At 36.7% G+C, this 17,717-nt stretch overlaps 1 protein-coding gene across 2 annotated transcripts in view; it reads right to left on the minus strand.

Moving 5' to 3' along the window:
• Positions 1-1,018: 1,018 nt before the first annotated feature.
• The window catches only part of esr1.L (estrogen receptor 1 L homeolog), a 118,047-nt gene continuing 101,348 nt past the window's right edge, over positions 1,019-17,717 (minus strand). Inside the window, exons 6-8 of one of the 2 annotated variants that reach the window (XM_041562111.1) lie at positions 12,746-12,879; positions 5,475-5,658; positions 1,019-2,028 (exon numbers count right to left, since the gene is read on the minus strand). In XM_041562111.1, coding sequence (XP_041418045.1) covers positions 1,797-2,028; positions 5,475-5,658; positions 12,746-12,879 — 550 coding nt within the window. In that variant the 3' untranslated portion in view covers positions 1,019-1,796. 2 annotated transcript variants of the gene reach the window in all.

The following is a 17,717-nucleotide window of genomic DNA, read 5'->3' on the forward strand; positions in this document are numbered from 1 at the left end:
AAAATTTGCAATACAATAGCAGTTTAAGGAACAATATTACATTGCGAGATGCGGATTTTTAGTCTGATTGGTGTGAATTGTTTTGCTCTTTGCTACTTTAATTACATTCCCCCCGTATATCTTTAGTGAGGTGTCTGTAACAAAAACAGGCATCTTTGGAGTTATGTTACCTACAATAGCCTTAACCCAACCTGCCGGTTTAGTGCACTTATAGTAGTAACTGGTTGATATAGTTCCAGGGCTAGCTTTTTTACTTTTATTCCATACTTCATAAATCAGGAGACTAACCGTTTTATTGTAGCTTATTTAAAAACACTGCAGATCCTTTGTATTTCATCTACTTAAACATATTGAAGGTCATTACTTCTACCTTGAGTGCCATCAGAAATACACGCAAATTGGGAAACTGGCTCTTGACTGTGTGTTTATATAGTGCCCCCTAGCTATACCCTCCCAAGTTATAGTGCCACCTTTGATTAATACCAGGTAAATTCTCCTGGCAAATGTGCAAAACTACAATGTCAATTTCATCCCATGTAAGGGAGTCACAGCGAGTAGGAACGCACAACCATTAGTGCATAGAAAGCCTGGGTGTCAGTCTTGTAAAATCTAGATAACCCCATTTATGACAGCACTCCAAGGATCATTCGTCATAGAGAAATTAAATAAAGCAAAGGTGTATTGCAGACCAACGCTTCCAAACGTTGGTCTGCAATAAACCTTTGCTTTATTTAATTTCTCTGACTATGTGGAATGGTCAATGGAGTGCTGTCATCCGTGGGGATATATTTAAATTTATATATATATATATATATATATATGTAGAAGGGCTGTGGCACACACTTACTGAGGCAAAAAACCCAGGTGCTAGTCAGAAAAAAACCATATATTCATGATGAAAGCTGACTCACACTGGGATTTATCAAAAATAAAACTTATTTTATTGGACCAATAAAATAAGTTTTATTTTTGATAAATCCCAGTGTGCGTCAGCTTTCATCATGTATATATATATATATATATATATATATATATATATATGCATAATGTGCTGTTGTACTTGTTATATTTTTAACAGGACTTTGCCCTGAATATTAGTGCAATTAATACGTTCTACTTTCTGTGGTTAAGAACCTAACAAGTGAAAGACTAGTGCACATACATTCATACCTTAAATGGTAACAGAAAGAGGCATACATTGCTTAAAGTGTTTAAAAACCATTTATCTAGAAGCTGAATATGGATGGATGCCAGAAAATAAGTCTAATGGAAATTATACAAGTGGTACAATTTAGTATCGTTCCATTGAGATTGCAGAACAGTGAATACTATGTTCCTGTGTGCTATGTGTGTTAAAATGATTGAAAATTACAAATTTGCTCAGATATAGTGAATATATTGAAGCTGCTGCTCATGCTATCTTGACTCGACCTGTAAACAGAAGCAATGAAAATAGTGTGGCTTGCTTTTTTCACTACATCACAGTGTTACAGGAAATAGCATCCAAAAAGTTCACATAAAGCGAAGGTTTGGAATTTTATATGGAGAGTCCTATAAAAAGCAGTAGGTCCTCTTCAATTCCGATGCAGAGCCAAGCTGACTATGAAAACTTGCGCTAGAAATCATTGATAGTAGATACATGTCGGAGTGTGTTTATATTTGCAGCATCATTCAGCTAATGTGATAAAGATACTATTGTTAGGTAGTATTCTGCTGGGAATTTCATAACCATGTAAGGCTAAATGAAAAAAAAAAAAAAGAAAGCAAAAAAGCTTTTAAAAGGCATAAAATCTCTCTCATACTGTGCTTTGTAAGCTCACTTCCTCCGTGTTTGTGTAATAGGGCTGTAAGCAAGGGGATGCACCATTTACAGTAGTGGTAGGTGGACTCCGGCTATCTTCCTCCTGAGTTGTAGTTTTGTCCTTTGGTGTGTGTATGCGATGAGCATCCAGCATTTCCAGCAGTAAATCATATAAGGGGACAACATTCTTGCACTTCATGCTGTACAAGTGTTCCATGCCCTTATTGCTGCAAATATAAAATACAATTAAAAAAAAGCATTATGTACAGAGGAATGAGAAAAAGGAAACGTATTGCTGATATGGTTAACGAGACTATAAAATACAGAAAATGTATATAATATGTACAGTAGTTATGATTGCCTTCTATTACTGGATCTGGATGTCCCTTTTTCCTATGCTTTTAAGCAGGTGTACTTTTTTTACAGCTAAAAAATCATTTGTAGTTATGCCTAATTACAACCAGTGACTATGGTGGCAAATTGTTGGCTGCCATAACATGCTGTCATGCATCAAAACTTTCAACAACTGAACATGTGTAGTCACATTTGCTATTTATTTAAGTGTGTAATCACATTTGTTTAGACTGTTCTGTGATTATTTTATGGGGGTCTTGATCATAAACAGTATTGGTTCCTTGGCAGGTAACGCAGTTGGGTTGATTGTGTTTCCATGAAAAACGCAACTTTCATTATTACAAAAGAAGTAAAGACATTTTGTTCCTGTGTTTATCACCTTATCATGTTTGCCATCTTGTGTATTTTGGAATCCTTTTAGAACCAAAGTGTTTTAGTGTGGACTATTTAATTTAAACGGAAGATTTATAACATTAGGTAAGGCCAAGTAAAAGTGGATGATGCCTTGCTTTGCCAAATACAACCCATTATTGACTAAATATAACCGTGATACTCTGTGAGGTGAAACTGAAGAATAGTTTAAAAGCTGTGCTTTACAGAACTTGTTTTCAACTAGGGATATTTTTTCTTTTATGTATAGCATTCGACTTTAACTATTGCTTCACAATCTAATTTAACAGAATGCATGTCCCACATGTTTTTTTTTATAGGCTGTATTTAAAAAATGACAGATAGGAGCCATGCTGAGTCGTGCCTGGGAGAAGGTGTGCATGGTATGGCATCAGGTTGGGTACTAGCAAAATACACAATGGGATTTAGTGTCTTTACTTTAAAATCCAAACCAAATAATAATAATATTAAAGGAAAACTATACCCCCAAAATGAACACTTAAGCAACAGATAGTTCATATCATATTACGTGGCATATTAAAGAATCTCACCAAACTGGAATATATATTTAAGTAAATCATGCCCTTTTACATCTCTTGCCTTGAGCCACCATTTCATGATGGTCTCTGTGCTGCCTCAGGGATCACCTGACCAGAAATACTTCAACTCTAACTGTAACAGGAAGAAGTGTGGAAAAAAAAGACACAACTCTGTCTGTTAATTGGCTCATGTGACCTAACATGTATGGTTTGTTTGGTTTGTTTGTGAGTACAGTGAATCCTACGATCCCAGGGGGCGGCCCTTATTTTTTAAAATGGCAATTTTCTATTTATGATTACCCAATGGCACATACTACTAAAAAAGTATATTATTATGAAAATGGTTTATTTACATGAAGCAGGATTTTACACATGAGCTGTTTTATGCAATATCTTTTTATAGAGACCTACATTGTTTGGGGGGTATAGTTTTCCTTTAATGTTCTCTTCCAGCCTGATCTGAATCACAGAGTGACCTTACTTTGTAGCACTGAAGTCCTTTGTGGATCAGGGGTCTATTGAGCCAAAAATGCCAGCTGGCCTGGCTCAGGTGTGGGGTCTGCCCAACTCAACCTGCTCATGTCTTTACATCATGCTCTTTGAGCATTTATCATTACTGTAGGACACCCTGGATGAGGACATCATTTAGGTACTGGGGAGATAACCTGGGGAGATAACCTGGCACACCTTGTCTGCACAGAGAACACTATGGGGCTTATTTACTAAAACTTGATTAAGCTAAATTTTTTTATCAAAACAAAGTCGACCTAATGCCCATCCAAACTCATTTATCAATAATTCTTCTCAAAAAATTGGAGCGGAAAAAATACCGCAACAAATTTGTGTGCCAATTTGAATTGTAAGATTGACCCTCAGAAAACTTGACTTTATCGAATTGTCTCCTGAAAAACTAGAATATCAGACGAAAACCAGAGCGGATCACAATGACGAGAAACATCTTCAGGGACATCTGCCATTGACTTCGACATGAGTTTTTTTTCCTCTCAGCCTATGATATATTGCTTTGTTCGGGTAACAGGTATTACATATACTATAGTTACTTAAGAGAACAATTTTTGTCTACACTGCTAATGCATTAATAAATATTTATATATTTTATTTATACATCTTTCAAAGAAGTAGAATATCTGAGGGTAGCCATGCTTGTTACATGTTGCACCCTGTCCTCCTGTTTCTTGCAACCTACATTTAGGGCATGTAGGTGCCTTCCCTTCTACCCCTAACTTATGCATCAATTAGACACACAACTTAGGGAGATTGCAGACCCATTCTAAGGTACAGCTGCAGCTGTAGGGCACAGACATCTTAGATCAGCTTGGTGCCCTTCTTAAAAAGGGCTATGTAGGACAACCTGTAATTATATATTATAGAGCAGACAAGTGATTTTTAAAGCATGGCATGATAGATTCACTTGCAATATAAATTTGATAAAATGCTGCTATTTAAAACCATGAGAAATAAACAACCAAAAACCTGTCTGCCTAACACCTTATTCCCAAACCAAGGGTATTCCTATACACCTTGCATCCTACCTTTGCTGCCATAACTGCCTCTATTCTTCTGGAAAGGGTTTCCAGTTCCACTAGATGTTGGAACATTGTTGGTGGGATTTGCTTAGATTTAGAGCATTAGAAGATGGGCACTGATGTTGGGCATAAGGTCTGTATTGCAGAGTTCCAATTTATCCCACAGGTATTCAATTGGATTGAGGTCATCTGTGCAGGCCAGTCATGTTTTTCCACCCAAATCTCAACAAATCGATTCTGTACTGTAAGAATCTTAGTTTGTGCATGGGTGAAATTGTTGGGTAGAAACCAGCATTTGCCACAAAGTAAGAAAACAATACTGTACAGAATTTCATTGTATAGTGCTATGGAACTTACGTTAACAATGATGACTGTGACTTAAATAGTCAATGGGATGTCCACATACTTTTGAGCAGAGCCGGAAATAGGGGTAGGCAGAAGAGGGATGTTCCTAGGGTGCAAACGTGGAGGGGCGCTATGCAGGTACCTCTTCTACCACCTTCCCTTAGTTCAGACCCTTGTGTCTCCCACCTCTGGCAGCTCCTCTTGTCTCTTCGGCATGTGCCTGCATTCTTTTTGAATACACATGCGCACACGTTCTTGTGCTTGGACTCTTGTGTTCCCCATCACTAGCAGCAACTCTGGTATCATTGACGTGCACTTGCTTAAGGAGGGGGCGACCTAGTTGGCCAGGTTGCTTAGGGCACCCGACCGGCTTGGCCCGGCACTGCCATACAGTGTACTTGATAAAATTAAGTAAATTTACTTTAATTTAATCAAAATGATCCTATTAATAATTTTTCACAGTTCTGATCACAAAGTTTTCCAGATCATGCTTCTTACCTCATATGTCTTATGTGTGAAAGAATGAGAAGAAGCTGAGCCAGTCGCCTTTGCTGCTGCTGTAGAGAAAGCCCACTTTTAGCCATGAAGTGGACTAATGTGTCTATTATTTTATCCAAAATAATATGAATAAGGTCTGTATCTTCAAGAGATTCTAATGTGCTAGACAGGAATGTATAAACACCTGAGATAAAAGAGAATAATAATACAAATAATATTAAATAATATACTATAATTTGGTCCTCCTTAAACACAGTGTTTATGGATAATATGTATGTTGTATAAGGTGAGGAACATTATGAACCCCCCTCACTTCTGTTCTGCTGATGAACTGCTAGACTGTTGTTGAAAGGGGCTATAAGCAGATCAAAGCAGACACAGTGAGATTGCAAATAATCTGGTTGTTCTATGAGAAGAATTTGCAGAGGGTTATTGATGTCTCCAATATTTGCACCACACCCCAGCTTACACCAGAGACTTTTCAATAACCCCGTATTTCCTCACTTGCTAAACAGTCATCCAACCCCTTCTTGGAGCTACAGCATCTAATGTTTCATCCAGGATGACAGATTTAGAGAGAGAATTAAGTAACATCTTAAGATGAATGAATGTCTTCTGGAAGGGTCTACTGGTGAATACATCTTTTTCAAAGATTATAATATGGTTCGCTTATATTTTTAAATATTGTTTAGTGGAGCTTTAGGTATCACATATCCATGATTTTATCCAAATAAAAGTAGTTTAAACAAAAGTATGATGCTTTCGATATGTAATGTATGATTTTCCTAAGTGTGAATTGTAAGTGGTCCATTCTCATCATTCAGATTTCCTGAATGATATTTTTCTCTACAAATTCGTTTTTTTTTTAAATTTCTCTAAAATTAAAAAATATGTGATTTATTAAGTGTAAAAGCCAAGAAAAACTCTAATATAAAACTGCGCCAAGTAAAAGCAGTCGGGGTCCCATATTATTCAATGGGAGCTGCACTAATCCTATTGGACCTTTTTTAGCCATTCAGACTTTTAGAGGTTTTCTGGGGTTTTTCTCTTGTAATTGTCCTAAAAACTCAAATTTTTAGAGGTTTTAGAGATATTTGTCTTTTTTTCAGATATTCAGAGATTTCTTCAATTCATGCTTTTTATATTTAAATCTTTTAATAACTCTGATGGCATTCGTAATTTAAGAGAAATACCCCCATATGTAATATAAGGCACTATGTTTGCCCAAGAGCAGTAACACATAGCAACCAACAAGATACTTGCTTTTAAACAGGTGACAAGTAAATGCTTCATGCTGATTGGTTGCTATGGGTTACTGCTCCTGGGCAAACTTAGTGCCTTCTATTACATAACCCTGAAAGCGTGGTTTCAAAAAGCTCTAATAACACTAAAATTCTACTATCAATAAATGGGCCTCCCAGTGTTATGTTTAGGGTACTTTATTATTCTGGTGTAACTGCTCTTTAGTTTTAATACTCTTTGAAACTGGAATCTGCCACAATTGATAAGGAACTCTTCGTATACAAGGTAAAATCAATAAAAAAAAGTTTTTTTTAATCCTTATGAAGGACATTATCTGCATTAACATTTAGAAGCAAATGTTTTCAAATATACTTCATGCAAAAAAGAGAATTGCTGGAAGAATGATCAGAACACTGAATTACAGTCAAGCAGAAAAGTCTTAATGGGTAAACTGTTCATTACAGTTTCCAAAACATAAAGAGGTCTTTGTATACCTGAATAAATTGACATAGTTTGCTACCGTGTTATGCACCAATTATTTTGCCACTAAATCAAGTCAGCTAGCTTTGATCTTGGTAGTTTATAAACAACATTCGGGTGATGTATTTTTTTGTAGTATTACAGCTGATCACTGGTACAGTATGCAGCCCACTAGTAACGTCTTGTATAAATAGCCATAAGAGTATTGCATATGAGTAGTGATGGATGAATTTCTCCCGTTTTTCCCGAAAAATCCGCAAATTTCCAGCGAAATGCGAATTTTGACAATTCTGACGCACATGAAAGTCAAAGGGACGCCTAGAATTGGCGCCGGCGTCGGAATTGGCGCCTGCGGATTTTTGCAGCAATTTCGCAAATTCGCTGGCAGCGAAATGTGGAAATTTGCCATGAATTTGCGCCTGGTGAATAAATTCGCCCATCACTACATATGAGCACTAGTCCAGCAAGTCTTTAAAAGATATTGTACAACACATAAAGTTAAACTTCATCCTTGGATAGAATATTAAGACCTAAGCAATTTTCCAATCTGTCAAGTTTTTTTGCTTTCATATTGACCTTGAGCACTTTACACTTTGATATAAAACATTTTAATATGCTCTGCATGTTAATTCCATGACATTAACAATATGGGAATTGTATGGCTTTTGACTTTTTTATGACCAAAAGCTTTTCATGTGTTAAAACGTGAGTTTGTGACATTCTGTCATGTGAAACCAACAATGTGCTGTGAAATATTTCAAAGACAGCATGATATAAGAATGTGTCTCACAATATCTATTTCAGGGAAATATGTTTTCTTGCTCTGCAGCAGCTTGGCTTTGTACAAAATACATGTATAAGCTGTATGAAAGTTTATATATTTGCAATTTTAGTTGTAATTTGTGTCAGTATATAACTAGCCATACAGATAAAGATTTATTAATTTGGTCAGGTTGCCAAATGAACATTTCTTTGGCCAACAACATGTCTGGCTAAATTAGTTGATCTGGATTGAATAGTTAACATGCCTGATCATATATCAGTATTTAGTTTAGTACCAGGGCAATAGGTGGCCAGCCCAGTCCTAGAAAAAGACAATAAATGGCAGAATATCTGAGCTTTAAATATATACAGTGCAAAATGTGAAAATGTTACCTAATATGGACACAAAGTGCTAGATTCATAGGCATGCTATAAATATATTGTAAAAGGTTTTGTCATCACCAAAATTAAATCTCTTTCAAAACTTTCCGATATATATATATATATATATATATATATATATATATATATATATATATATATACACTTTTTTTTTTATTAACAATTTTTTAAGTTTTACAACATCTCCTATCAAGCAGGAGAGTTTATAAAGTAAGAAAAGAGGATATATATATATATATATATATACACTTTTGATACTTAAATAACATTGCCGTTTTCAACCTTTGCTTTTATCAAAAATGAGAAAAAATAGTCAACGCAATAAGCAGTAGACATTTCAAACAATCATAATCCACAATTCAGTATGTTACCTTTCACATTCTACAGATATTTGTACATCACTTTAACAAGTATGAAGAATAACATGAAATGAAAATGTTCCTCGGTGAATCAGAATGCTATATAAGTTTCAGGGTACCTTGGGCAGTGTATGATGGTGTTTAGTGAAAGATGCTAATAGAAGATGAATGCGGCAACTATAAGCTAACCTTTGTGGTTAAGGAGACTTCACTGATGAATCCCCACTCTGTTCTGACTGCATTCATTCAAACATAAACTGGCAAGAGCAAATCCCACTCATCTCTCACTGGAAAGAGCATCTCTCACTCCACTATTGGCATGGAGTAGGGGTTTATGTATGTGTAATCGGTTTTCTATATACCGTAGACCCGAAATAATACTTCCTACCACTAGCTTAATGGCAATCTCTAAAAAAGATATTTCTACACCCTGGGTCTCCCCTCCAAAGGAGATTCCCCAACCGCTCTTTGAATTTGTACAGTATTGCAATACAACAGATGGGAACATCTCCTTTAGGGCTTTAAATAGTGAATGGGAGTTGAGTTGCTCTACAGATTAAATAGCAAGGAGTATATTAAATTACAAATTGCAAATTGTTCTATAGCCATGGTGAAGATGAGGGGGAAAGGGGCAGCCTTGGTGGGTCCCATAAGTAATTTGGAATGCTACTAATAGATATGCCTCTATATTTACCTGTGCTGCTGGAGAAGTGTAGAGAGCTGTCATTGATGTTCTAAGAAAGTTAGGGAGACCAAATTTTATCAAGACTTTTTGAATTTAGCCCCAATGAATGTGATAGAATGCCTTCTCCTCATCCGGAGAAAGGAGCACACTGAATCAATTGCACCGTATATTCAATGTCTGCTGCAGAAACTGTGGAGTTACCCGAAAACTTCTTACATATTTGGTGGTCCTGCCCTAAATTACAGCCTTTATGGAACATGATCCATGCTGTTACTAAGACAAAAATCCCACTGACCCCCGCTTTGGCTTTACTGGGGATAATAAGCTCAACAGTTCAATATAAACAGGCCAAACTGTACCTACTCTTTCACATTTTCCTCCTTTATTGTTTAGTTGTTTGAATGTAACAAAAACAATATAAAAACTAATAAAAAACAAATACAATTTGTATGTTTGACTTTTTTTCCCCTTCCCTTCTTTTGACTTGGGGAGTGTTTGAATACATATAATGGTTGTATAACTATAAAAGGTCCTGCTGAGGAGATGCTATAGGCTGGTGGCGAGATCAGCCATGAAATGGTTAAGCCAGCCAGGTGCCTGTCCCACTTGTTTTTTTTTAACAGTGTTTAACAGTGGCCAACAAATGGACCAATGTCTGTTCATGTATGGGCACCTCAAGATGGATAAGGAATTTTCAAGTTGGGACTGATGAATAGCTGAGTCCAATAGAAGAATGGTTAGAATGAGTAGACTAGAATCAAGACAATCCACCGATTAGATTGGTGAGCATTGTGCATGCAATATGTGTAATGGAATGGTAAACTAAATTAGTAGCATAGATTTGTGGGAATGTGTAGAATAGAAATTTGAGATGGATTAGGGTACTATGTGGGTGGGAATACATCAAATAAAAAAATAATAATGGACATGATAGAATGATTTGGATGTTGGAGATATGAAAGACACATCAGGGCCCTGTAACTCTGTGACATGTTGGGGATAAACTCTTTTATAACATATGTACACTCATTTGTTAATTAATATGGGTGGTAAGCTAGAGTATGTTTATTACAAATAGAAGACAAAACAAATGGTGCATAAAATGAGGGCATACAATGAGAACACTAGAATAAAGCATTTTATCCTACTTGCAGATTAGTACACTAGTGATTCAGCAGCCATGGATTTGCGGCGAAATTCCGAATTTTGCCATGTGCGAAAAAAAAATAGGCATACGAAAAAATGCCTATTGACTAATGTACAGTATCTGGAAAAAAAAGTTTCCATAAGAAAAAACGCCCATTGACTTTAATGTATTAGGACAAAAATTTTCCATAAGAAAAAAAGCCCATTGACTTTAATGCATCAGGACAAAAAAGTCGCCATAAGAAAAAACGCCCATTGACTTTAATTGATTTTTTGCTGTCCTGCAATTTTTTTCTGGAGTTTTGTGAATATTTTGGCAAAATGGGACAGATTTGCTTATCACTATAGTACACTAAAATGAAAAAGTGATAAAAGAGAAGGAGAATCATTGTATGATCTGGGAAAGTGGATCCTCCTTCTTTTCAAGTCTTAGAAAGCTTGTAAATAAATGCTTTTATCTGTCTGCTTTCACTCCTGAATGCATTGTACAACACCATCTACAAATTACCAGCATAAACATTAGGGATGCACCAAATCCAGGATTCGGCCTTTTTCAGCAGGATTCGTATTCGGCCGAATCCTTCTGCCTGGCCGAACTGAATCCTAATATGCATATGCAAATTAGGGCGGGAGGGAAATCTCGTGACTTTTTGTCAGAAAACAAGGAAGTTAACAATGTTTTCCCCTTCCCAGCCCTAATTTGCATATGAAAATTAGGATTCGGTTCGGTATTCGGCCGAATCTTTCGAGAAGGATTCGGGGTTTGGCCGAATCCAAAATAGTGGATTCGGTGCATCCCTAAGAAACATAATATGACAAATGGCAGACATCAAAAAACATTGGCTTTTACCAAAGGACTAGCACCAAACCAAATGGAAACTCAACCTTGGTGGTGTTTGTAGTAGGTATAAATATAAATAGTAGGTATATATGGTGAAAATAAGCTGCACCTAGGGGTTGGTTGGCCTACCATTTCTTCTTCAGCAAAAGATATATATAGGTAAAGTCTACAAGAAAAAAAAAGTGGCTGAAAGGTACAGTAGATGGTCACTAATGGTCACAGCAGAGTTTCAGGGCCACAAGACTTAGTGCATGGTGTAGGAACCAAGATGGAGGATGACTTTCATTAAATCCTGACTGCTTGGTTCTCCAGCCAGCCTCCTCCTTGGACCGTACACTAAACACTAAGACCAGTGGCCTCTGGTCTTAGTGTTTAGTGTACGGTGGTGGCCATCTACAGTTCACTTCTGCCACTGGTCCTGAATGCACAAACTGACCACATCCGGTTTGCATCAGCAGGCTTTAACAGTTTAATAGTAAAAAGGACTAAGGTAATAATATAAAGTAAATAAGTATAAACTTAAATATAAGAAAAATAAGAAATGTAGTATAAGTAAGCAAATGTAAGTGAAGTACAGGCACACAATTTACATTTCCCGTAGCGAATAAATTGATCAAAAATGCGATAACATGATTTATTTGGTGTTATACAATGCATGCACATTTATGAAGCAACCTAGTGACTAAAGGTGGCCATACACTGGCCGATAAAAGCTGCCAACAGACCGAGTCGGCAGTTTATTGGCCCGGGTATGGGGCCCCCCGACGGGCTTCCCCGATCGAGATCTGGCCGAAAGCCGACCAGATCTCGATCAGATGGGACTAAAAATCCAGTCGGATCGTGGGCCCATCTGTTCGTTGATAGTGATGGGCGAATTTGTGCCGTTTCACTTCGCCGAAAAATTCGCGAATTACGCGCGAAATTTGCGAAACGGCGAAAAATTTGCGAAACGGCGCCAGCGCCCGTTTTTGACGCCAGCGTCCGTTTTTTCGAAAAAAAATTTATGAACACCGGCAAATTTTTGCTGCGAATTTTCGCGGGCGTTTCGCGAATTTATTTGCTGACGGCGAATCGCCGCAAATTCGCCCATCACTATTCGTTGATGCAGCCCCGCAATCAGACCGCACGTTACTATTCGTTAGGATCCGATCATTGGGCCCTAGGGCCCATGATCGGATCAGCCCGATATTGCCCACCTCAAGGTGGGCATGTCGGGGAGAGATCTGCTCGTTTGGCGACATTGCCAAACGAGCGGATCTCTCCGTGTATGGCCACCTTACGTTACATTTCAACCTAGTTACTAATCAATATTAGAAACTGGATAAAGATAGCCTTAATAAATGAAAATGCTCACCAGAATTTAGAAGAATAATAGATTTAAGACATATAAATTCTTCCCCACGTAACCTCATCATGCGAAATCGTGTAGCTGTAGTGACCAGCATGTCGAAAATCTCCACTAAGCCTTCCACACAGCGTCCCTGATTTCTGCATAGAAAACAAAACATAGTACAGGTCTTTATAAGACTGCTGGCAGTGTTGTTTGGCTGGGACAAATAATGCAACGATAGTGTCTGAGGTTTATAATTTAATATGCTTTTCTGTTATATATATTAATACTAAACAGCTTTCCCACCACAACACCTTTATTCAATAGTTTATTTTCTATTATAGCCACACTAAGATCCTTTCAGTGCTATTTATTTATAGACCGGTGGTCTGCACTTTAACACCAGGCAGGAGTGTTGCAGCCTGGAACATCCACAGACCTGTCAACCCTTCTGTAAGTCACCTACAATTATATCAAAATTGAAATAAAGATTAAATTCAGTGGAGCTAACCACACTCCTGGCTATGAGTTCCCACCTAATAAGATTTCATCCACTTTGTTATGGCACAAAATGTGTAAGCCTATTGCATGTACACTGCCTGACTATCTCACTAATGTATGCCATGAGTAAAGAAGAAGTTTTAAGATGATTGGTCTTGGAGATTCTTTGGTCTGTGCAACGTAGCAAGAATAGTGAGTGGTTCACCTACAATTACATCTATGGCTTAGGAGTGTGGGAAATGTGTTGCATTTGCAAACACACAAAAATTTGCTGGCAGATTTTTGATGCTTGTTCAAATAAAATTTAATTTTTTCTTAAGAATGGACAACAGGTCTTTAAAGTGTCTAAATGGTTCTACTGTCAGTTTGATCTAATGAGTAGAATTACCTTTTTCAAACTTCCTGAAACAAAGGGAATTCCTTAACTTTCCCCTTACCTCTGTGTTGCTGCAATGGAATTAGGGATTTTACATTGTTCTATTGTTGTCTATTGGTGTCCACTTTATACCCTGCTCAAAGAAACTTACATATGGGATCCCTTTAGATCATTGCTTCCACTCAACCCTAAACCTATGCACCCCAAAAAGTTATAATATAGCAGGGATGCCTCTAAATAGGAATAAAACATTAATCGCATGTTTTTTTTTATAAAACTAGAGAGGTTGCTGAGAAAGCTGTCTTTGGAATGGAATTTGGCTTGGCTTGGCCTCTCCAAACAAGCTTATTTTAAGCAATAGACTTGACCATCATGGAAAATTGGCTTTACCCACAAAGCTTATAATAAGATTGTAAAAAACACAACACTCCTCTTTATTTTACTCCTTTAGAATATAATGTTGAAAGGTGAGAAAAGTTATTTTCCCACTCTGTTAATTGTCCATTTAGAAAGAAGGTTCAGGCAGGGGGTATGTATTTAACGTTGATTCATTGTTATAGTTCACCTGCTGTGACCAACCTTTCTGCTTAAAAAAATATAGAATGTATTTTCGAAATAATAGACATCTGTTATTCTAGCAGCACTGGATGTTTTTACAACACCTAAACTAGTTGGTCTCTCCTTTATAATTTAAAAGCATTTCCCAACAGCCATGTAACAAAAGCATTATAAATCTTCCATGGAAATATTAGCTGCATTTCGGATGTCCTCACTGATGAAAAATACAGTAAATATACATGAAATTAAAGGAATGCTTAAACAAACAAGAGAACATAAATGAATATTCAACAGAAGGAGAAGGAAAGGTCCTCGATTACCAACAGAGGTGTATATTTGCTCCGGTGCAGTAACCCAAAGCCGCTAACATGACACTTATTTTAGATGCACCAGATTGGTTAAATTGCTTGTATGCTGTATGCATTGAAAACATCCAGCTTGTTGGGGCAACAAACATCTAATTTGGGGCAATGCAGTGCAGGGAGGTTTGCATTGCTATTGTGTTGGGGTTCAGGATCCAGTTCCAACTAGAACAGCATCATGGAGTTTTTGGGGGTTTTTCCCTGACAGTTCATGAAACCTGGTTGGTTCCTGAATAAATTGACCCTTTTGCATGAAGTTTCATGGTAGGTTCCACTGGGGAAATGACTGATGCAGGATAAACATACTCTGTATGCATAGTCCGTATAATGAAAACTATGTATTTTAATTACTGCTTTTTATGTTGTGATTCTTTTTTTATCTGAGGCACAAGGTTAAATTGGAGGGTTGAATTCCTCCAATCGATTGCCCATCTGAGAATTAATATTAACACCTGCTACCACTAAGCATCCAATGCAAGGTGCGGCAATATTATCTTCACTGGAGAAGACAATATCCTCTGGCTATTGGTGTAGTAAAACACATATACACTGTGTATATAATGTATTAATCATATGGGAGGGCAATAAAACAATGGGAGAGATTAGTGGATGCTTGTAAGGGAGAACTGGGAAAAGGGAGAACTGACTAGAGATATAGATCATATACCTATAAGAAATTCACAAAAGAAGTTTGAGAGGAACAAAATGATCTTTTTTAGAGACTAAAAGAACCACTATAAGGGAACTGATGTTTTTTTTATTAGGTGGTACTCTTTTCTATAGGAATTAAAAATGTGCTACTATTCCACTCATGTCTACATCTAACCTTAATGGACTGCAGGTCAGGTAATGAGTGATCAGGGAGTTGGAAAAAGGGCAGAGCCTAAGAGCCTTCTACTTCCAAACCAAATTATGAAAAGACACCCTTATCCAGAAAGAACCAGGTCCTAAGCATTATGGATAATAGGTCCTATACCTGTTGTTGAAGGAAACATTTGGAAATCAAAACCTTTGAAAAATATAGACTGGCACAATGACGGATGATTGCTTAAACATATTCCCTATTTTCTATTTTTTATTTACCATTTTATATTTAGCACACATACAGATATATCAATTTGCTCATGTTATTACAATAGCTGCAAACCCCACCCCCATTAAAATTTTCTGATTTTCTGTAAGCTGTACGTCCTTTGGTAAAAGTCTGCTGCCCCTCTGCTGAGGTTGTTGGTAGAAAAGTTAGCACAATATATATGTATTTTTTCTTTAGAAACTAGCACAGTTTTAGCATTCTGCTTTTCCTTTTCCCGAATGTTTTTCCAGTAATCATAGCTGCTTATATCAGTAAACAAAGTACTTTAAGGAGCAAGTGGTGCAGTTCTTCTCTTTTAAAAGCACTTAAATGTATCAAGAAGAATACAGAAGCAAAAAACTAAAAGCCTAAATGAGATAGCTTTCAAAGATGAAAAAAGGAAACGCCTTGAGGTGGCTTATCAGAAAGGACAAAGTGTATTAAAACTAAACAAATATCTGAAAACACTCAACCAAAATGCATTGGTTTAAAAATTTCTTGTGTGGGACAAAGAACTCTCTGGTCTTCTTAGGCAGAAGGTTTAAAACATAGACAGAAACAGAGAAAGCTTTTTATCTAGAAAATTTGCCTTTCTGCTTTAATCCCCTTCTAAACCACAGGCCTTCTGTAATAATCACTATCACGTGCTCTTTACCTTCATTTTACACTTTTTTTCCTGACACTTGGCAATCTGTTAGATTCAAATAATATAAAATATTATATATATAAAGCACTGCAAAAACATGCCAAGCCTTTTTGAATTCACAGGTGATATAATGTTATCCACACTTTCTGCCCCAGTCTTTTATGAACATAATCACTTTTGTGATTATGAAAAAAATTTCCACAAGCAGTGCAATTTATGATGACAAGTGGTGTCACAGGCCCCCTACTCTGTTCTAGGATGGTATTTCCACTGGCCTCTTTCACACCTCTTTCAAACCATCTGTCTCTCTTCCAAAATGTGCACATTGGTGTCCACACATAAATGTCCCTTTTTCTTGAGATGTAGATAGACTGTAGAGTCTTGTCCTGAGGAGTTAGCCCTTCTATGTTGGGCCATTATCTTTCAAAGAGGTTGTTTTGTCTCCCCAATGTATAGATTGGAGCACTCTTCACTACACTGGTCAGCATAGACCACATTACTCTTCATATGCTTTGGTGTTGAGTCTTAGGGTGTTGCTGGGTTTCAAATAAACAGGGATGTGATGTTTCTTGAAAATTCTCCTAAGTTTTTCTGATGTTCCAACCGCCTATGGAATGACTATGTTGTTTTGCCTGGTATGCTCCTCCTCTCTATTTCTTGGTTTGGTCTTTTGGCTTGACTTTGATTTTGTTTTGATAAAGGCCCAGTCCAGGTATCCAAATGTTTTCAGAGCTCCTTTCAGATATTTGTATTCTTTCTATTTTGTACTGATTGCCACAGTTTCAGCCTGATGGTGTAATAGACCCAATTCTAGTAATATAACTATTGATGAATGGGTGACTTAGGGGAAAATGAAAAATACACTAGAATATGTAACGGTAAGCAAAGGTCCAGCACCTTTTATCTCAGACTATTAAACAAGCTTAGCTCTGTGACTGCCAAATTGTTAAATAAAGGGATCCAATTCTCAGCCTGAAAACTATAGGCCTTTTAGTTTGATATCAGTGGTAGAAAAGCTTTTGGAAGAGGTCATAAGGGATACAATACTTAAATACATTGAAAATCACAGTATTACAGTATGAGTTTATGCAAGCATAGTTTTATATTAATAAATCTTTTTTTCCAAACACAAAGAATAGTTCTCCATATGGCACAATAATATACGTACTGTATATTTAGGAGCCCATTGAATTTCAAAAAGTATGGGATTAGGTTAAAATCACAGTTTTAATTCACTTAGTACAGTGATGTGAACTCTTATCTGGTAACCAAACATTCTGAAAGCTGCAAATAAAGCTGCAAATAATTCTAATGGGGGTTTTTTTGTATTCTTTTTCTTTGTAATAATAAAGCAGTACCTTATACTTAACTAAGCTACATATTGGTGATTTGGATTATTTAATGTTTTAAAAAATTTGTTTTAGAAGACAAGGTGTAGTGAGCTTAATTATAGTAAAAAAAAAACATTATCCAGAAAATTC

This window comes from Xenopus laevis, chromosome 5L, assembly GCF_017654675.1.
Source record: "Xenopus laevis strain J_2021 chromosome 5L, Xenopus_laevis_v10.1, whole genome shotgun sequence".
In the NCBI taxonomy this organism is placed as follows: Eukaryota; Metazoa; Chordata; class Amphibia; order Anura; family Pipidae; genus Xenopus; species Xenopus laevis.